Source organism: Pollicipes pollicipes, unplaced genomic scaffold (assembly GCF_011947565.3).
Source record: "Pollicipes pollicipes isolate AB1234 unplaced genomic scaffold, Ppol_2.1 Scaffold_3447;HRSCAF=4054_pilon_pilon_pilon, whole genome shotgun sequence".
Lineage (NCBI taxonomy): Eukaryota > Metazoa > Arthropoda > Thecostraca > Pollicipedomorpha > Pollicipedidae > Pollicipes > Pollicipes pollicipes.
In genome coordinates, this window is record NW_023596297.1 from 17,527,872 (window position 1) to 17,549,894 (window position 22,023).

At 52.5% G+C, this 22,023-nt stretch overlaps 1 protein-coding gene across 2 annotated transcripts; it reads left to right on the forward strand.

The window, feature by feature from the left end:
- Window positions 1-1,713: 1,713 nt before the first annotated feature.
- On the forward strand, window positions 1,714-20,865 carry LOC119091289 (cold shock domain-containing protein E1). 2 transcript variants are annotated; one of them, XM_037213982.1, is made up of 12 exons: window positions 1,714-1,828; window positions 8,847-9,497; window positions 11,335-11,514; window positions 12,256-12,458; window positions 12,868-13,084; window positions 13,335-13,457; window positions 14,085-14,129; window positions 16,061-16,935; window positions 18,666-18,901; window positions 19,232-19,399; window positions 20,190-20,358; window positions 20,661-20,865. In XM_037213982.1, the coding sequence occupies exons 2-12, from the start codon at window positions 9,141-9,143 to the stop codon at window positions 20,851-20,853; spliced, it is 2,766 nt and encodes a 921-aa protein (XP_037069877.1). In that variant the 5' UTR covers window positions 1,714-1,828; window positions 8,847-9,140; the 3' UTR covers window positions 20,854-20,865. The 2 variants fall into 2 exon arrangements, with proteins under 2 accessions (XP_037069877.1, XP_037069878.1); XM_037213983.1 differs by lacking the exon at window positions 14,085-14,129.
- The last annotated feature ends 1,158 nt before the right edge of the window (window positions 20,866-22,023 follow it).

A 22,023-nucleotide genomic window follows, 5' to 3' on the forward strand; every position in this document is an offset into this window, starting at 1 on the left:
GAGGGCCAAATTCGGAGAGGAACCCCTTTAGTTGATTGCTCAATTCTAAATCCAATGAATTTTACGATCCTCAGTAAGCCATGCCTTATTTCCCCGAACTATATCATCACAATCACAACAGAAGGATATTAGCAGGAGGCCATACGTCAGCTAGCGTAGCCACGCCTGCAAATTACAATGACAATGACACGTGGGATTTTTTCGTTGTGCACCTTAATAACAAATGGCGTGGCTATCATACCGAGGCATACACTTTCCCGGCGTTCAATCCAATGTAGTGTTATGCTACCTAGAAACAGTTCACATGACCCAATCTATCCATTCCTACCGTAACGGGGGAAGGGGGGGGGGGGGGAGAGCGAACTTCTCCCTGTGCTCAGCTGACTAGTCCAACACTCAGCTGACTCGCCCGTCAATCACCGATCAGCGCCATCTTTCCGACGCTATGGCGTACTACGAACGTTGTCGCCGGTACAACGCTATCATTTTACTTTCAAGGGCGAAATACAAATACATGTCCAGACACAGATGTTTATTAGGCACCTCCATTCAATGGGCTTTATGGTGTTCATATCAATACATCACAAAACAATACCATGTCCAACATGTATTCACAGATAATAGTCAATACTCACAAATGATATAATTCCACTGTTCACAGGTGTTGGTTGGCCTATAGGTTATCATTTGAAAGGTGGAATCAGCCTCCAAGAATGCCAGAATGCTTCATATGGAGAAAAAAATTGATATGGCATACCACAAAGGCCACTGGAATGAATATCTTTCAATACAAGCTACTAAAATGTTGCTAATTGCAATGAAGCATGATCTGGCCAATGTTCTTGACAGACCAGCCAAAAACGATGAGCTGAATCCTTTCCCAAAGCCAAGAAAAGCATAGCGACTTAGAACGCGCAACACTGGGCATGGCTGATCTGTGCAACAGATGGCGGTTACACATCAGTGCCCATGCTACAAGCAAGCACTTCTGTTCCATTTAAGTTGTAGAGACCCGAGTATATGAACCACGCCCAAGGATCCATACACCAACATGACGAACGTCACCATCTCTCTGACACGCCGAAGTACACAATGGCCGTCGAGAATATCACAACACTACTTCTTTATTTTCGATAGCGCCACATTTGGCAAAGTGAATACAATCCAGCCAACGTGGTCTTAAATGGTTTTCTACAAGAGGCAAATGTTGGACATAGGATACTATGCAAAATTAACTAAAAAATGAATGTACCAGGGATATTAAATTTTACCTACCTGAGAGCTTCACCCGGCAAGATTTAATGGACGTTCACCCTTCGTGACCTTAGAGCATTAGTGTGGAGATGGATCAAGAGCCTTTTCGATTTACTTAGCAATACCGTGAAAGAGAACAGAAAAAGGTGGAGAATGCCAAATGTGATTTAGGGAATAAATGTTTCTTCCAAACATTTATACTCATTTAAACTAGCTATAAAGCTCCAATAGCTATGTTTTGCTTCTCCCGTCGTCTTTCCCATTGCAATACAACACATCACTGGGCTTCCATGTTCTGCCATTTCTAAACCCTGCCAATGAAATAATATATGAATGAATTATTATGAGTGTCCGCCAACAGTTAATAGCTTGTATCACTTTCACGGCATATGAGATGAGAATAACTCCAATAAAAACATTTACTAATTATTTCGACCATTATTGCATGCCCATCTCTGGCAAACGGAGAACAGCAAGATCGATAATGGCGGCATGTCATCATTGCTGTGCTGTATAAGTCGCAAAAGGTTAACCAACCATTACAACATCTAAGCGACATAAGAAACAAACTCAAGTAAGTTACATGTATCTGTCGCGATGTGGCAGATTGGTCTTGGTTGGGAGAGTTGAAGACGTGGGATGATGGTAGTTCGGTTGGCCGCATTCGTCTCATTTCATTGTGGAAATTTTCCGGTTTTCGCCATAGCAGGGCCGACAGTATTTGCTGGATGTTGTTCATTGCTTAGCATGTTAGCATTCATGAACATACACACATTTTAAGAAGAATTTAGCATCCTGGCTTTTTAGTTAATTTGTCAAAAATAATTGTTGATATTTCATGACTGACAGTGGTTGTGGATAGTTTTACTAATTTAACTTGAGAAACATTACATTATGGATATATTAACCTACTGGCATAGGCACTTCGGTTGTTTCATCATAGGGATGCTTCCACATGTGCTGCTGAGATCTTTGTAAAATGTTTATTTGTCTTTCAGTGGTTGGTATGATGGCAAGTATGTCTCAAAAAAAAAAAATGACAATCAGATACCAGGAATGTCTCTTTCAAATTAGCTCAGGGCTGGTGGAAAGTGGTGGGAACAGGTTCATGCAGCCAGATTCCTTTTCCTTAAGAGCTGATGCCTATTGCTGCATATTTTATTCCTAACCCAGGTGCCATTGCTTGAAAATGTGCTGGTAAGTGCAGGTCAACCTTGCATTTAAATTAGTTTGAATGCCAATATTATATAATATGGTTAAAGGATGCTATGGGGAATAAATCAAAATCATGTGTGGTTAAAGGATACTATGTGGTACAAAATTAACAATATTCCACAAAGGGAAAACTTAAGATAGATATGTAGTATACCACCAATGCAGAGGAATGTTCTGCATTGGTCTGCATTTCATTGGTCCAGTATTCCTTTTTGCTCATATTTATGTGGGGCAGGGGGCCAGGAACATTCGGGAGGGGAGGGCCCCTCTTCCTGGAGGGGGGCTCAGGGCTGACAATATATGAAGTGGCATCCCTGGTAGACATTCCAGAATTGAATTGATATACATTTGGAAAGAAGCAGTAGGTTTAACATAACAGGCCTAGGGAAGGGGGAGGAGGGAGAGATTCTCTATGTCTCTGTCTATGTTTGTCTCTGTCTCTTGCTGCACTTGCCTTGTCTTTCCCTGACACTTCCTGTGAGATGTTTGTCCTGTTCTTATATAATATTCACCTTTGCTCTCCATTGCTTCATTTTTAAAAAGTTCCTGTATGTTTGTACATTGTCTAACCTTTGCACTCATTCTATGCTATCTAGCTCTGATATATCTGTGTTGTTTTTGACATTTTATTTTCCACACATCTTATTCACCACAAAAGGCCTTATGACTGTCAAACTCAAGAAATATCCATGTTCAGGCATTCTTTCTGTTAAAACAAGCAGATCCCTGACTATCTTGTGGCTTTGCCAGGCCATGTTTGAAACATTTTCCCCCATTTCTTACTATCTTGGTAGGCTGCATCATATCACACCATTTGTTTGGTACATCTTCTTTATCTTTCCTTTTTTGTTGCCCAAATGAATTATGTAAGCTTGTGTTCATGAAAGGATATCCTTTTAGTTTTCTTCTTAGGTCTCCTTCATAGATGCATTTTTTCCACTGCCACTCAAATGTCTGTGGGTATATTCATTAATTTTTCTACACATGTGTTACATATTTCTTCGGACAGAAAGGGCACACCATGAATAGATGAAAGGTGCTATATTTAGAGAGAGAGAGAGAGAGAGAGAGAGAGAGAGAGAGAGAGAGAGAGAGAGAGAGAGAGAGAGAGAGAGAGAGAGAGAGAGAGAGGAGAGAGAGGAGAGAGAGGAGAGGGAGAGGGAGAGGGAGAGGGAGAGGGAGAGGAGAGGAGAGGGAGAGGGAGAGGGAGAGGGAGAGGGAGAGGGAGAGGGAGAGGGAGAGGAGGGAGAGAGTTGACCCTCTCCCCTCAAAGGCTTTTCTGGATTGACTTCCAAACAGTGCAGCAGAGCTATGCCAAATGTTTCATAGCTGTAGACAGTTGAATAGTGGATTATTTTGTGTAACAAATTAGATGTACCTTGTAAGGATGCTGATCTATGGCAGGTCAAAGTCAGGCCATGGTTTGAGCAAAGACAATTTCTAGGGAATTGTTCAATCTGATCTATGAGCAGAGTGTTATACAAAGCCATGCAGCCCTGAGATACTTCTTTAGGCAACACAGCGATTGAATGAACATATTGCATTGGCCTAAGGTCAGGTATGAAGGTCAGACCAAGGTAAAAATCAATCTGTTTTGTTACTCTACAGCCTGCTGTATGGGGTAGTTTCTGGTGCTCATTTGAAATTTATTGGTAACAGGGACCACATTATACATCTTCCATAGACTTCTAAAAGGTCAGAATAGCTCATTGATCTAGAATGATGTGGGTCAACAAGGAGCCCACCCCTCGCAGTGGCACACCATCGCCGAGAAGGCCAGTGGAGGCCCCCGCTGACCCCCAGACGCCCAGTAGAGGCCCGCCGATGGGCCCTCCCCCGCCGCCACCCCGGACCGGGTACGCTGGCGTCAAGCGTGCCCCGGCCGGTCCCCCGTCTCCATCTGACGGCGGGAGCCCCAGAACTCGTCCCAGAGTGGGGCACCTCCCTGCAGACTCCAACCGTGGCTCTCAGTCAGAAAAGTCTGCTTCTGCAACTGGCGCAGCCCAGTTCTTTTAGGACGTGCCCGGTTTTAGTATGTGACCTCCAACCAGCTTTTTAACACGCCCCCTTTACAGGCCTTTTTACAGTGGAACTGTAGAGGAATAAGGGCAAATGCCCTCGACCTCCAGGCTGTCGTCAGCGGGCACTGTCCTGCAGCTGTAGCGTTGCAGGAGACCAAGCTTGCTTCTAGTCACCATTGCACGCTGAAGGGATACGCCCTGTTTCGCAATGATGTGTTAACCGACGGTATCGCACATGGCGGTGTCCTTCTTGCAGTCCACCACAGCGTGCCAGCCAGGAGGTTTAACCTGCGGTCTACGCTACAGGCTGTAGCCGCACGCCTACATTTTAATCACCGTCACATCACGGTGTGTTCTTTATATCTTCCACCTGGCGTCGGTTTTCCATTGGAAGACATGAGACGTTTAGTGCATGAGTTGCCTTCACCATGTCTTCTTTTAGGCGACTTCAACGCTCATCACACCGCGTGGGGCTGTGATAGCACGAACACCCGCGGAAGGATGTGCGAACATTTTATCCGTGACTCGTCACTGTGTATTTTAAACACAGGGACTCGTACTCATTTTACACTGCCGTCTGGTCAGACTTCCGCACTTGACCTGAGTCTTTCTAGTCCCGAGCTGGTGGAGAGCCTCGAGTGGTCTGTGGCAGATGATCCAATGGGCAGCGATCACTTCCCAGTGTGGCTTCGATTCCAAATAAGAGGAACGTTGGGTGTAAGACCACGACGTTGGAATTTAAAAAAGGCTGACTGGAGAGAGTTTGAGGCTCGACTGGAGACATTATGTCAGACCGGAGGTGTGAGGGTGGCACCCTCTATTGAGGATTTTACTCACAGACTTCTAGATTGCGCTAGCGATTACATCCCGCGCACTTCTGGATTTCCTCGTCGCACTCCTGTGCCGTGGTGGACGGAGAAGTGTCGTGACGCAATTCGCGCACGCAAACGTGCTTTCCGAGCTTTTGACGCCAGAAGTAGCTTGGAGAATTTAGTAGCCTTTAAGAAAGCCAGGGCTTTCGCCCGCCGCACGATAAAAGAAGCGAAACGTGAATCCTGGCGTATGTACGTAAGCACGCTCAACCGATTCACACCAACTTCGCAGGTGTGGGCTCGGATCAAACGTATCTCCGGGCAGTTTTCATCCGTGCCACTTCCTGTGTTACATGTTAACGGCCAGGTGGTGACTCATCCGTTGGATGTGGCTAACGGGATCGCCCGAGCACTCTCCCACCGTAGCGAAGGTGCAAACATGAGCCCACAGTTTTTACGGCAAAGAGCACAATCCGAAAAAAACCGTAGTGAACTTTTCTACAAGGCAACCACAGGCGTACAATGAGCCCTTCACTTTGGTGGAGTTGGAGTCGGCAATCGGAAGACTTCGTAGTGTATCGGAAGGTCCTGATGACATCCACAATGAGATGCTCCGACATCTGCCTCCATGTGCACGTCGTGCACTATTGGCGGCCTTCAATAGGGTGTGGTCAAGAGGTGAGTTCCCTCCGGCCTGGCGGGAAGCTGTTGTGGTGCCTATCCTAAAACAGGGGAAGAGTGGGCTGGACCCTCTTCATTACCGACCCATTTCACTGACGTCATCACTGTCCAAGCTCATGGAAAAGATGGTAAACGTGCGACTCACTTGGTTTTTAGAGAACAACGATATTTTTAGTAACTCGCAGTGCGGATTTAGGAAAAACCGTAGTACGGTGGACCATCTCTTAACACTGGACACCACGGTTCGGAAGTCTTTTCAAGAAAAAGCGCATATGGGGACAGTATTCTTCGACATTGAAGCCGCCTATGACACCACATGGCGCCATGGTATTGTTCAAAAGCTCTTTAAATATGGTATACGTGGCCATATGGGTGCTTTTCTCCAAAGGTTTTTATCCAAACGATACTTCCGTGTTCGGGTCGGCAACGTCCTCTCCGACAGGTACGAACAAATAAACGGCGTGCCCCAGGGCGGCGTGTTAAGTGTTGCACTGTTCGCAGTTATGATAAATGATATTTGTGATGTGCTCCCACAGTCGGTCGGACGTGCCCTTTTTGTTGACGATTTTACTATTTGGACCAGTGCAGCGAGAGCACCAGCGATGGAGCGGCGTCTCCAGCTGGCTGTGGACCGCGTTGAAAGATGGGGTGACATGAACGGGTTTCGTTTTTCAGGCGACAAGACCGTTGCGATGCATTTTTGTCGTCGCCAGCGATGTGATGATCTGAGCATCCGTCTATATGGTCGCTCTATTCCAAATAAGGCCGTGGCCAGGTATCTTGGGATACACTTTGACCGCCGCCTTACATATAACGCACATCTTAAAATGTTACGCGATCGATGCTTTAAATCTCTCAACATACTAAAGTGTGTGTCTCGTTCATCGTATGGGGCAGACAGAAGCACGCTTATGCTTTTATATCGTTCCCTCGTCCGCTCCAAACTGGATTATGCATGCTTTGTTTATGATGGCGCGTCTGAATCCAGCAAGCGTGTTCTTGATACCGTCCACCATACTGCCATTCGCATTGCTACTGGGGCGTTTCGCACATCACCTTCCGTCAGCCTTTTAACGGAGGCACACGAACCACCACTTTCGACGAGGAGGAAAATGCTTGGCATGCGTTATGCCTTGAAGCTGCGGCAGTTCCCACTTCACCCGACATATTCTGCAATATTTTCGCGGTTTGCAGTAAGTTCTCTTCGTCATGGGCCGCAGCAGCACGCTTTAACTTTTGGTTCCCGAATGAGAGCGTTATTGCTTGAGAGCGGAATTCCTCTTCGGGGTGTAAGGCAAGTAAGCCGCCTGGCTTCTCCTCCCTGGCAAATGACCACACCCTTCATTGACACCTCGCTTACGGAAATTAGGAAAAAAGACGTCACACCACACCTATTGAGATCCAGGGCAGTTGAGCTTTTGGCGTGTTATGAAGGATATACCCTGACATACACAGACGGATCCAAAACCTCGGATGGCGTGGGTTGTGCTTTCGTTAGCGGGTCCGTCACTCGATCGTTCTCGTTACCGGCCCACTCGTCAGTTTTTACGGCGGAATTAGTTGCAATCACCAAGGCGATATGTTTCATCGAAGTGGGTGAAGAATCTTCACACGCCATTTTTACAGATTCACTGAGCAGTCTCTCTGCACTGAAGTCTTTTTATCCATCATGTCCCCTTTTACAGGACATTTTATCACGCCTGACACAATTGAATCGGGTTGGAAAGAGAGTTGCACTATGCTGGATCCCTAGTCACGTCGGTATCGTGGGCAACGAACTGGCTGATGCCGCTGCTAAGCGAGCAGCGGTAGCACCATATACCCGGTTTTTGCCTATCCCTGCCAGAGATTTTTACCCGGCAGTCAAGACCTTCCCTGAGAAGCAGATTGCAGCGCTGTTGGGACCAGGTGGGGGGCAATAAGCTCAGGGCAATAAAGACAGAGTTGGGCTTGTGGTCGTCATGCTCTCGCAGTGTGCGGTGGGAAGAGGTGGTTTTATGCAGGCTGCGCATTGGGCATACCTATGCCACCCATGGCCATCTGTTACATGGAGCCGACAGACCCCTATGCCAGCGGTGTGGAGCCGTCCTGACTGTCCATCATGTCATTATATCATGTCCATGCCTCTTCGAAGAACGACGACGTCACTTTGGTTCACAGGCTTCGACCCTGACGATAAACGATGTGCTTGGTGACAGTTCCTCCTTTCTTGGTCCCAAACAGCTCTTTTCGTTTCTAAAAGATATTGATTTTCAAGTCATTTTCACACCGTACTAATTAACAGCATAGTTATGGGCGCAAAATGACCACTGCAGTCGACGCGCCCGAAAACTCCAATGAACAACAAAAAAGATGTGGGTCAACATTTTGTTTGTAGGTACATACTGGCTGGTGTAATTTGTGTCACTTATTCAAATGCAAAACTCAAAGTAGTCTTTAATTATTTTGTTCACCATGATCTTAAGGTCAAACGAGGTCACTGTCCTTAGATGGGCATGTGGTCTTTTGCTTAGAGCAGTCATCTGGGTTCCAGGGGACCTTGAGAGACGAATATGGAATTTTACCCCGTTAGACCTGATTTGAGTCGAAGATCATGACCTGGGAACCTTTGACTGAAGTGAGTTCACATGCAGGTCAACACATCCTGTGAATTTGATTTTTCTAGCTCCGTGGGTTTCTGATATCTCGGGGGTCAAATTGACCCCCCCCCCCCCACCAGAGTCGAGGGTATCCAACCGGCCACCTGTGCGCATGTTAAATATGTGTAGCTAATTGATTCAAAGGTTAGACTGAACCAACAAATGTTATAGTGCATTCTCAAAGTTTGCCTGGAACACTTTCCTAATTATCTGATCTTTTTCAGGCGCACACTACTACCATCAAACACAGCAAGCATTGAGGACATCTGAGGATTACATATTCTTCTCCCTAAGCAACCAATTGTCTGTCAGACCCTGCTGATTTACACAATTATCACTGGATAGTAAAGGTCTTGAGCTGCGCACTTCCTTTTTGTGATAACGTGCTCCAACGGTACTGCACTACTCGACCAGGCGTCGGCCATCCCTCTCGGGATACGTTCTTTACCCATTCACCTTCACTGAAGAGAGCGTCTGTCCAGAAGGGAATCTCGCTCACGACCCGCAACTGCTTCATCATGTCCCACAATCCTCAGTGGAATTCGTTCCAGCCGCCAGCCCCGCCCAGCATGAAACCTTACTCCAACTACCACTCGGCCAGTAGCGGGTATGGCGCGTATTCAAGCTCGTCCCAGTCGCCGTCGGGCCCGCGCTACGGCGGCGGCGGCGGCAGCCCGCACTACGCTAGCCAACAGTCGAACGACTCGGTGGGCGGCGGCGGCGCAGAGTTCGACATTGGCGTCTTCTCGGTCGGCCACTTCTCGTCCGGAGCCAAGAACGGCGGCTTCGGCATGAACGGATTCTCGGCCAAGGAGGGGAGCCCCAGCCACGGCGCGCACGGCCTTCGCGAAACGGGCATCATCGAAAAGTTGCTGGTAAGTTGTGTGGTGGTGACTCTGGCTCACTGCCGTGGGCGCGGCCGACTGTGCACGTTTTGCGCGCAGATAGTTTTTTCCAGGTTTTGCTGGGTTGTGAAAAGAAATGTAACGGAAAATCATTATTTGTTATGCTTCGTTGCTAACTGTCTGCTAGTATCAAGTAGGCACATCGCATTTGGATGACACCTTTAGATGTCTTTTAAGACTGCTCAGTACAATTATATGGTTTGGTTGGTGAAATTAGGAATAATTGTGAACCAATTGTCCGGACTTTTTAAACTTCTGTTAAGCATGTCAAGATCATGCTCGCGGTGGTGCCTGCCGCCGGCGGGCCAGGCTCTAGGCTTCACCCGGACACGGCTTGTAACTGAAAACCTGATGTTTAAACAAAATGCACGCGGCCTGCTTCGGAATTTGAGATTGGGCACTTCCAGATGGGTGACTGAAGCACCTATGGGGCCAAACAGTGTCAGAACGGCTCAGTGATTTGTAAGCACCTTATATGGATTTGCAGTGATGATTTGTTGAGGTGTCATAAGCATGATGATTGTTATGTTTGCGATCGCCTTTCATGCAGTACTGCAAGCAGTGTCTTCAGGCAATAAGATGGGTGTGTGTGATATCACTGGAGCCAAGGTCTTCTGGCTGCTGTATTGATGTAAGGTATAAGTACTAGTGGGAAGTAACTATTTAGTGTGGCCAATTTGGCAGATCAATAATCATGTACATTATAATTGGTGGCTCTGTAGGGGGCACCATCTCGCTAGGGCTTATCGCTCAACCATTACTGTCATATGATAGTGCTATCAGTTGTGGGGTGGCACCGATAGGTTGAACCCTTTTTGAAACCAAGGTGGCCAGAAAAAAACTAGATCTGGTATTTCTCAGTGTGTTTTTTATTAAGCCTGTTTGTTTATCTGGGCGTGCCCTGTAAGTGACGGGCCAGTTTGCCCGTAAGAGGCGGGCTGCGAACGATTTCAAATATCGCTTTGTAACACGTCGTCTGCCACATGGCAGTCGTCCTGTTCGCACCACCCAAGCGATATTGAAAGCATGCGAGGGGATTCCCACGGATATCAGCGGGAGCAGTTTGCTGTTGCCTGCCGATGGCAAATATGTTACGGTCGGGTGGAGGCAGGGTTAAACCATTTGTCTGCCATTTGTTGGACGTCGAATGAGACAATGCAGTAAGGCTATATGCTCCGGTTATGAAGTCATCATGATAATATAACTTGGCCACTCCATTCATAATTTACAAGCATGTACAAAAAGTTTTGACAAGGTTGACATCATAGTGTATTGCAAGAACTTGCAGTCCGTGCAACACTTGCTCATCCTTGGCGAGTAGGGTGACAATTTGTTCGTTGCCCTGAAGTGAAGATTGAAGGGATGGGCTGGGATCAGTGTACGTGAACTGCGTAAGCTTCTCCGCTGCTTCATATTGCAGGAATCGTGTCCCCCGGAATGTATGGGTTAGATGGTGCGGTGTTGTAGTGTAGCCGCACTCTTGACAGTGAAGCGACGCTGTCGCGGCGACGGTGCCCTAATTCAGAGTGGGAGAGCATTTAGGTGATTAGCCTACTGGTTGTGCAAGTGACAATATGCACGTATAAATGCGATGAAGTGCCGTGAAGGGAAATCGTCAGCAGTAGCCGTCATTTTTAGGAGGCAGGGTAGACATTTCCTTGCACCGGGTTTCACGGCTCATTTAAGTAGAGGGATCTTGCTTCCGCCGTCCGCGCTCCACTGGGAATTCGTTAGGACCCGGGCCGGTTCCCAAATCACGCCAGCACTGCGGCACTCACCCTGACCGGGCTCTTTTCCTCCTCTGCAGCACTCGTACGGCTTCATCCAGTGCTGCGACAGGCAGGCTCGCCTCTTCTTCCACTTCAGCCAGTTCGACGGCACCATCGAGCACCTGCGTGTCGGCGACCCGGTGGAGTTCGAGATGACTTACGACCGCCGCACGGGCAAGCCCATCGCCTCCAGCGTCTCCAAGATCACGCCCGAGGTGGTGCGTACCGCCGCGATCAGGCTCCGAGCTGTGCACTCGGGCACACATCTCGCAAGCGAAACTTGAAAATGAGCCTGTTCCTGTTTCTCAATCCTTCCCTTCTGAATAGATGCATTTATAGAGTCGGAGCCCACACTAAGCAGTGTTTGTTTCGTCAGCCATTGGTCAAGTCTTCAGCATTGACCCCACGATATGTTCCAAAATTTCAGACCAACAGCAAAATTTGGCGGTGACAGTGTAACGTACCGCTATGCCAGGTTCGGTCCGTTCGCTCCTCTTACGTGCTTGACCTTAAGTGTGGCCCTTGCCACCGACTGTGGGCCATTTCACTAAAGGGCAAATAGCTAGCGTTTTAAACGACTCGAAACCATCCCGCCACTGGATTGGGGGCAGACGCTCTTAAAACTAAGCCCTCGGATGCACAAGTAATGATTAGGATAGGGAGTGGGCTACCAGGGAGTAATGATAGGGAGTGGGCTACCGTGAGGGCATATTTCAAAAAGGAAAAAGTACTCTGGTGAAATCTCGGGACGAGTTGTTTAATAATAGCACTGGGTCTTGTCAAGAGAAGAGTGTGGCCGGGCTGTTAACCGTTGCACGGCGAGAGGTCGTGCGGTACGCGTTTATCGTCAGGCGGTGGTTAAAGCTCGTCTCGACGCTCGCTGGCCGGCTCTGAACGCCGGCCGTTCGTGGCGGCGTCGCGTGCCGCGCCGCGGCTGATGGGCGCGCCGCTGTCCGCAGACGCCGCAGGTGCTGAGCGAGGAGCGCGTGACGGGCACGGTCACCACCGAGCTGACGCCGGGCGCGCCCGCCCAGCACGGCCGCATCAGCTACGAAAACCGCGGCGAATGCTTCTTCCTGCCCTACGACATGGAGGACATCGAAGGCAACGTCAGCCTTCGCGTCGGCGACCTGGTCAGCTTCCAGATGGCGACCAACCCCCGGTGAGCGCCGCCCGCGCTTGGCCGGCCGGCTGGCGCAGAGGACCGCGAGGGACAGCCGGCGCGCCACAGTGGACGCGCCGAGTACTACGGTATATATATATATATATATATATATATATATATATATATATATATTCATTCATAACACACCTCACACGGAAGCGGCACCAGAAGCCAAATGCAGCGCGACCGCGATACTCGTCTCGGGGTGGGGGGGGGGCATTTAAAACGTGCTGCCATTTAAAGCATATATGCTACAGTATTGAACAGGATATGGGAACTTCATCTGTTGGCAGTTTATATGTCTCTGTGCCCCCATCACTCTCCAATATCCCTCTCCAGACATGCATTTTGCGGACAGCGTGTGCGAGTATGTGTGCGTGTCCGTGACGCCGCGACTCGGCCGCAGGACGGGGAACCTGGCGGCGCACAACGTGCGACTCGAGAACCCGGCCAACCCGATCCACTATCAGGGCATGGTGTGCTCGCTGGAGTCGGACGAGCGGGGCGGCTTCATCGAGCGCGCCGACGTGGTGCGCGAGATCGTGTTCAGCTGCGCCAGTGTGCAGGGCGACCGGGCCGTCACGCTCGGCGACGAGGTGGAGTTCACCATCCAGACGGTCAAGGTTAGTGTGGACGGCGACCGAACGCCGGCGGCCTCGCCGGGAGTTTGGTCGTCGGTTACTAATACAGCTACGATTGCGCGCGGTTATGAGCACCGAAAACGCAAGCGCATCGCAATATGGAAAGCAAAGGGAAAGCAATTAGCAAACAAAACAGCTACACCATTCGACACCAGCGACGCTTGTGATTGTAGTGATTGGATGTGTCGTAGAATACCCGACAGCGGGTGACCGAGGCCACGGGATGCGACAGGGCAAGGAGGTGGCAACGAACATCGTACACCTGGAGCCGGGCACGGTCGTGTTCGAGGACATCGACCCGGCGGACGTCAAGGGCCAGGTGCTGAAGGCGCTGGACGACGCGGCCGATAACAACGTGAGTCAGCTGACCTGTGATCGCCCCATAGGGGGGGGGGGGGGGGGAGGGGAGGGCACTCGTGGCGTGGAGCGTCCCGCTGGCGAGCGATTATCTGCACTGACATCAGCGGGACCGGCGGACGGCTGTTGGTGGTTTGCGGTTCTTCCACGGATGCAGTCGGTGGCTGTGGTCGCTCCCTGCGTGACTTCTGGGCGCCCGGATTCTTGCCTTTTGCCCCCATGAATGACGATCTAAAAGACGGATTGCGTTCAGTTATTTTCGATAGAGGATCCGCATATGCCTTTCCACTCGCCGCGCTGGACTACAGTATGATCTGAGATAGTGCATGTTTCAAGTGTCGCGTCGCTCGAGTCGCATGCGGTTTTCATGTCAGGAAGAAACTGCTGCACCACTTCGCGCCACGTGTCCAGAAGTTGTTGCCGCGGCGGGGTTGGATCAGCGGGATGCTGGCTGGGACCGGGAGTTGCACGTTATAGCTGATGAAAGAGAGCGCCCGCTGGCTGATTTGAGTTCCCACAGTATCTCGCAGCGATTGCAGACGCCCTTACCATGTAGTAGTCACACAACAGGTTACCCTTGCCTGGTCTACCAGTTTACGGCTTGAAAGATCAATAATTTTCGCAGGGCCGGCCTCAGCGAGGAAAAAGTCGAAGACAAGTTACTGTAAACGCAAGTATTTGAGTTGATTTCGCGAAGGAGTGATGTTTTTATGCATTTATGGGGAGACATTGCCATGAGTTATAAAGTATATTGGCAAGTGCGAGAGGAAACACTATAGTCGACCCAAAACAAAGAGACCTCCATCATTATTTTGCACGGTGTTTCTGTCATAGAGCATGGTTAAAATGATGGATTTGTACTGACTGGTTGGGAAGCTTGCGCTAGTATTTACCCACGACAAGGTGTGTGTGTATGTTCAGCTGTGGTGCTTGGTCCCTTTACAGTGGAGTCGGGCATTGGTCCGTCTCTCGTGTCGGCTGTCATCTGCATGATGCGGAAACTCGGGAGTGGTTGCCTTCACACCGGGGAGACTGAGTGGTGATGGTTATAGCTGCCTTCTTCATGAGTAATATTGCTTCTGTTTTGTGGTTGTGGGTCAAGTGTCGTTTAGACGGAAACATCAGGCATTCTTCCCGTTCTGCTGGTGATTGTAAAATGGTGTGCCCATCGCGCGCATCATACAGGTGATCATGTGGACCGCTTTGTGGTGTGGCACCTGCCTGGTAATTGCCCCACGGTTTTCGCTGTCATATTGTCAAGTTGAAATGTCATCGCATGCAATGTGCCATATTGGCCAACGTATTCCGCTACCTGACATAGTCGTAGCCTTGCCCGCCGGCCGGCCGGGTCACTCCGTAACTGAAGGGATATTGCTAGCCTCAGCGATGTGACCGGGCTCGGCCGGGCCTGGTGCGCTTTCCATATGGGTATCTTATGGGCAGCTGCTGATCATTGTTCCGCCATTAATCGGTCATCAACTGGTTGTACACTTCTTCAAAAGTTGCGCTCTTATGCTTTGAAGACACTTAAATGCAAGCTGTTTTTTAGGCGACGTGTTTCCACAACGCTACATTATCACGACTTTGCTGGGGTTCTCGATGCGCTTGGGACAAGTAAAGTTTTCCAATCGCGAAGAAGTTGATCAACACGGGTCGGGCGCACGTCTAGTCCTTGACAACGCGGCGGCGCAACTACACGATGCTAGCTAGTACGGACGGCGGAGAAAACGAACAATCGTGCGGGAAAAATGGAGTCGGTGTGCGCAGACTGACGTACGATCGCTTCTCACACCAAGGATCCGCGCCTTGTCGGGCGTTTCGAGGTATTTGTGTACGATCTGGCCGATCTGGGCAACTGGAGCAGGCCGAGTCGTGACACGGGGTGCGTGCAGTAGACGTCTGCAGATAAGTAGGCCACCTGAACATAGTTGGACCCACAGGTGAGTCAGTAACGGACGGGTAGGCAACCAATGACGCCATAGGTGGGCCAGTAACGGACCGGCAGGTAACCAAGGCTGGCACCAAGGTAGGCAGGTAACCAAGGCACCTTTCTCAAAACTGGCCTCAAATACCACGCGCTGTGGCTTGACGGAGACAGGTCAGGCTATGCAAATAACATAGGCGCGCGCAATATGACGTTTGATCTCGTTATGCCCTACGTACTATATAGGGCATATCTATGTCTGAACTATGCGTCTAATAGACACAATAGTCAATAAACTTGACTGCGTCTGTTAGACGCATAGTCCGGTTTATGAAAACCAACACCCTTCCAAAATAGCACCATTTTTACCCAATAGTTTCGTCATAGTTACACCCCCCCCCCCCCCCCCCTCAAACAAAACAGCAACAAATGGGTGCTGTCAGAGTCATCCGCCTCATAGATTAAAGTTTCGGTTCTCGGCCCAAAGTCAGCCTGCTAGTTTGGTAAAGCCAAGCCCCCGACTGAGATTATTCATCGACGCCCATTGCTAGATGATAAGCGCGTACTGCTGTGTGGAACGAGGCTGTTCTGCAGACGGGCAGGCTCGTCTTAACGTGGCGTGGATTGTTGGCGCTGCAGGCCGAGCTGACGCTGGCGGCGCCCGTCCGTGCCGGCAGGACCCGATGCCGGGCCGCGTGCGGTACCGCGTCAAGGACAGCTCGGATGTGGTGGAGGTGCCGTTCGGCGAGCGCGACCTCAAGGGCAAGTTCACGCTTCGCCACGGCGACTGGGTGCAGTTCAACGTGGCCACGGACCGGCGTGACAAGCTGAAGCGCGCCACCGGCATCTCGCTGCTCGAGCAGTCGTTCGTCGTGTCTGGCGAGAAGCGCGAGCAGGGCGTGCTGCTCTCCGTCAAGGAGCGCAGCTACGGCTTCATCCGCTGCGTGGAGCGCGACAACAACCTGTTCTTCCACCTCTCAGAAATGGTGGACCCGGAGCGTGGCCTGCAGAACAAGGACGAGGTGGAGTTCACCGTGGTGTCCGACCCCAAGATCGCCTCCCGTATGACGGCCATCCGGATCCTGCGCCTGCCGCCCGGCACGGTCCGCTTCGAGACGCTGGTGCAGGCGCAGGTGACGGGCACCGTCACGCGCGAGCCCTCCTCCAAGTTCTCACGCTCGCCAGGCCGCGCCGCCGCCTCCGCCAACGGCAGCGGCGACAAATCTCATGAGACGGGCCTGATCGAGCACGAGCTAAATGGTACCAAGGCTACGGTCAGCTTCAGCCACAACGCCACCGACCCGCGGCACAGCCCGCGCCAGGGCGACAAGGTGCAGTTCAGCCTGATGCAGTCACGCCGCACCAAGGAGCTGTGGGCGGCCGAGGTGGTGGTGACGGAGCGTGCCGAGCGGCCCGAGCGGGCCGAGCGACACACCGCGCGCGACGGCCTCGTGCCCGGCTCCATTCACCAGGGCTACGTGGCTGCTCTCAAGGAGAACTACGGCTTCATCGAGACCCTGCAGCACGACCGCGAGATATTCTTCCACTACAGGTGAGTTGCACATCTGGCGCAAGATACGCTGCGTTTGGAGCCGGCCCCCACCGAAGCTGGATGGTAATTGTATCGCTCCGTGGTGTTCCTGTCCTACAAGACAGTGTGTTCATGTGTTAGAGAGAATGCTCCACATTTGGAGATGTGGAATCAAGCATCAAATGTGACGAAGTAAGGTCACTTATAGATGTCGGCATACTCTAGAAAAGATTGCTCCAGACAACATTTCTATGTTAAGTGTGCTCCTCAGTACGTAATTGGTTGATTACGTCATCGTACTTGCAAAACATCGATCGAGAACCAACTGACGGCTGTTATATCTGGAAGGCGTGCTCACGAACGCCAGATGTGAACGACTTGACACTGATACATTTGTTAGCCGTGATCACCACATGGCCAATGGGATGGCAAGATTTGTGAACCACGGTTTTGTGGCGTCGTGGATGCCCGTGTGATATTGAAATAGCCTTCCCCGAATAAGGCTGCACTTCTCGCTCTTGTAGCTCAGAAACTGGAGGGGTTTAGGTCTTAAGAGGGAATGGCGGTGAACTGCACTGAATGATGTTGCCCCGACGATTTCCTGATCACCGGGTAGCTCTAATTGACCTCAGCAGCACAGTAGGCGGGGGCCGCGTCGACGCCTAAAGGGAGTGTTCCACATTTGTATGGGGTTTCGGACTGACAAACTGTATTGCGGATCATTCGGTGCAGTTCACAGCCCTGCCCTTCTTAAGGCCTAAGCTCCTCGCCCCCCCCCCCCCCCCCCCCCCCGGTTTCTGAGCTACACGTCCGCGAAGATGTGCATACTGTTTCGTTTAGACCATTTCCCGGCCGCCCAGGCGTCCTTGATGTCATCATAACGTCACTAAAATCCTGCCATTCCATTGGCCACGCGGCGATCACGGCCAATGAAAAAATAAGTAGATTCGTTCATATCTGGCGTTCGTGAGCACAATTTCCGAAAATAACGACCGTCAATTGGCTCTCAGTGTTGTGCAAAGTACCATGACGTAGTCAAACAATGGCGTATTAGGGAGAATATGTACTCAACAGGGAAATTATGTTGTCTAGAGCAGTCTTTTCCGCTTAAAAATATATCGATTCTTGTAAGTAAGCGTGTTCAGACATACCTTATGCTTCCTTCAATATCTTCAAATTTGGAGCCTTCCCTTTAAAGGTCATCCGTGGAGTTCGAGCTAACTCCAAGCTTTTATATCAGTTATCATTGCTATTTTGTACATTTTTTTGTAAAAGAAAATTATTCATGTTGCTAGTATGTGATGTCTTTTTTCATTTCCTGTATATTTCCGTTTAAGCTTTTGGACAAGGCATTCATCTTGACCAGAAGTATATTTACTAACGAGCCAATTTAACTGCGGTGTACACTCCCCCCCCCCCCCCTTCAACTACTGGTCGCCAAATGCGAAGTGGAAACGGAATTTTAACGCCTATTTTCGAGTGTAATTACGTTCAAATCTAGCATGAAACTCAGCTTGGTCCACCAATGCTTCGTACCGCCAGATTTCATTGTCTTCGTAAGAACTGACAGTCCTACATCCTAGGCTCTGGTCCCGTCATCGGTTCAGTCCAGTGTAGTCATCTGGTAGCCCCTGTCACATGCGCCGGCCATTGGCTGTCTATCCGGAGAAGAGGAGTCCTGGAGGCGTGGCCACGCGTGCGCCGCCGTCGGAGCGTGCGGCGCGTGACGGCCGACCGCCCTGTGTCGGCAGCACGCTGCGCGGCGGCGCCGAGCAGCTGCAGCTGGGCGACGAGGTGCAGTACACGCTGAGCCGGGCTGGCAGCCAGGGCCGCGTGTCGGCCGAGAACGTGACACCGCTGCCGGCCGGCACGCTCTCGCAGCCGGCCGTGCTGCCCGAGACGCTGGACGGCATCGTGGTGCGCCCGGTGCGCAGCGTCGACCCCGACCAGCCCGTGTACGCCGGCCTGGTGCAGGCCAACACCACTGGTGAGGGCGCTGGCCAGCGACGACCCGCCGGCTGGCTGGCAGCGGGTCCGCTCAGTGTGGCGTCGGAAACGGCACGCGGTCTGTGCGGGGTTACGTTACATGCCAAACCGCTCCGGTCAGAGAGGAGGCGCTGACGGTCAGGGTGGAGAAGTGCCTCGGTGTCTGCTCTCATGTCCCGGCTGTAGCGGGGTCAGACCGGCCCCTGTGCGAGGTGCCGAGGAGATCAGTCAGCCACGGCCCCGCCCTATGCTCCGCTTCGCTGATTGCAATAGGTCGTGTACCGTCTGTCGTCGACTGGGTGTGAATAACTGGCTCGCGGGATGTCCGCAGAGGAGGTCGGCACCGCTTACGAGTTCGGCATCACGTCGCTGGCCAACAAGAAAGAGTACCTGCAGGTGGGCGATATGGTTACCTTCCAAGTCGAGGAGGGTGAAAAGCGGGCCACCAACATCAAGATTCACCGGAAACGCCTCAGGGCTATCGTGGATGCCTTCAAAAGTGAGTTGTGCTGGGCTGCTGATGTGCTGCTCGCATGGGCCTGTTTATTTCCCTGTTGGTCATGTGATATTGCGTTGGTGCTATGCAGAATACAGAAAATTTGGGGGGTATTGGTCCAATTTGGAATGTTTAGCATCAGTACCTTCCAACAGTTAATAGACTCAGGGTTGGAACCGATTTTGAAACAGAGCATCCACGTTGCTGGCTGAACATCTAACACGGTTTCTTTCGGTTTTCGGTAAAAGTCTTCATATTAACATTACCAACACGACCAAACATAATGTATGTTTCCATTTAGCAACAACACATTCGCCAAGAAACGCTAATGCACGTGGTGACAATGAGACTCGGCCTCCGCGTGTGACCGCTCAGGAGGTGCCCTGCCTCCGGGTGTGACCGCTCAGGCGGTGCACTGCCTCCGGGTGTGACCGCTCAGGTGCCCCGCCTCCGGGTGTGACCGCTCGGGAGGTGCCCTGCCTCCGGTTGTGACCTCAGGAGGTGCCCTGCCTACGAGTGTGACCGCTCAGGAGGTGCACTGCCTCCGGGTGTGACCGAGGTGCCCCGCCTCCGGATGTGACCGCTCGGGAGGTGCCCTGCCTCCGGGTGTGACCCCAGGAGGTGCCCTGCCTACGAGTGTGACCGCTCAGGCGGTGTCCTGCCTCCGGGTGTGACCCCATCAGGTGCCCTGCCTACGAGTGTGACCGCTCAGGCGGTGCACTGTTTCCGGGTGTGACCGCTCCTCAGCGAAGGCGGAGCCGAGTGCTGACGCCTTTTGTCGGGTGGCCCGCAGACCAGTACGGCTTCCTGTCGTACGAGCATGAGGAGGGCAAGAAGCTGTTCTTCCACATCAGCGAGGTTAAGGACGGCGTGACGCTGCGCGAGGGCGACGAGGTGGAGTTCGGCGTGGTGACCTCGCACCGCACCCGGAAGTCGTCCGCCTGCCAGGTGGTGCGCATCAGGTGAGTGGTTCCGACTTGGCAGCAGGCCGTCCTTCTGCTGGAGCAGCTGGGCTTTTGGCCGCTACGACTGCGAGGCGATGGCGCGCCGAACGTATCTTTATTAATGGGCAGCCTGGCGGATATCCAGTCTAGACAGGAAGTATTTGTTTTCTATTGGACCGTTTTGCCACAATACTTTTACATGGGCTGCTGGTGTTGGTGCCGCCCGATCGGTGCCCGCCCGGTGGCGTCACTGGCTGCGGTCTCGACCCGCTCACGTCCGTCGCCTCGCTGACCGACCGCCGCTCTCTGCCGACCCGCAGCAGCGCCTCCGACGAGAAGAAGAAGAACTCGTTCACGTCGCAGTCTGAGCGGCCGGACCGCGTGATCCAACGCATCCGCACCATGGCGCTGAACGACCAGCGCCGGCCGCGTCAGGTGCAGATCGTGCGCCAGCCGCGCGGACCGGAGGCGGACGGTGGCCGCGGCTTCAGCGCCCGCCGGCCGGCGGCCTGAGAGCCGCCGCCGTCGCCACCGTCTCCGTCTCCGTCTCCGCCTCGGCCTCCGCCTCCGTCGTCTCCCCGCCAGCGTCCTCCGCCCGCCGCCAGCGCTGCCGCCTCCTCCGCCGCCGCCCGCCCACTGTCACAGCGTGCCTAGATTCTGGTCTCAAACACAAACAGTGCTTTCCTGACTGTGATGGTTGAGGGGCGTTTGTAAGTTTGAGCAATATTAATGGTGGGGAGCACGAAGAGCGACTGGGCGCGCCTGGCACTGCCGGCCTGCGGGGCTGCGGTCCGCCGACCCTCTCCTCTCTGTGTCCTCTTTCCACCCCTCCCGAGCGCGCCGGGCGCGCGCGTGCTATCTTCGGCCTTGGGCGCAAGCTCGCACCCGCGGACCTAAACAGGGTCGAGGGCTGGCTGCGGGCGTCGCGTTCCCATCCAACGAGTCTCCCCTCTCTTCCCTGCGTCAGCGCGCGAGCTGGACCGCGCGCGGCGGACCTCTGGCACCGAGCGGCGTGCTGGGCACGTCAGGGCGACCGCCGCGGCCGCCGGCGGTTTCTGTTTATAATTTGTCTTCCATGTGGTCTGTCGCGGCGCCACCGTCCCGGGCCGGACAGCGCCTCTCTTTTATACGAAATCCTCTGGTACAAGATTCTGTGATATTTTGCCGGCGGAGCGCGCCGCCGCTGCCGGCGGCCGCGGTCCGACCCGGCCCGGACACCAGCCGGTCCACCCTGTCCCAGCAATCATTCGCCGCAGAGACAGACGGACACACAGACTCGCAGGAATACCGCAGTCTCGCTCCCCGGCTGAGCTTAGTTCGCCAATCGGATGTCGCTGGTTTTGTTGGCCTTATGACGTGCTGTTGCTAAATAATGCTTGAAATCTGGTTGCTACGCGCCGTAACTGTGGGTGAGGGGCCGCCCGCCCCGTCTCCGAGTGGTTTGTTTCGTTACCCTCTCCGGCGGCGCCGCTGGGGCGTCCGGCCGCGTGACACTGCGGCGCCCGCCGGCGTGACCCGGGCTCTGTCTGCGCCGCCGCCGGGTGCAGCGGCCGCCTTGATGCCCACCCGGCCATCCACACCTCTCCTGCGGGCGGCAGCGGGCGGCGCGCGCCCCACGGGCCCCGCCGCCCGCCGCCGCCGGCAGACGCGACACGACTGTGATTACGTTGCTTCTAATGTAGT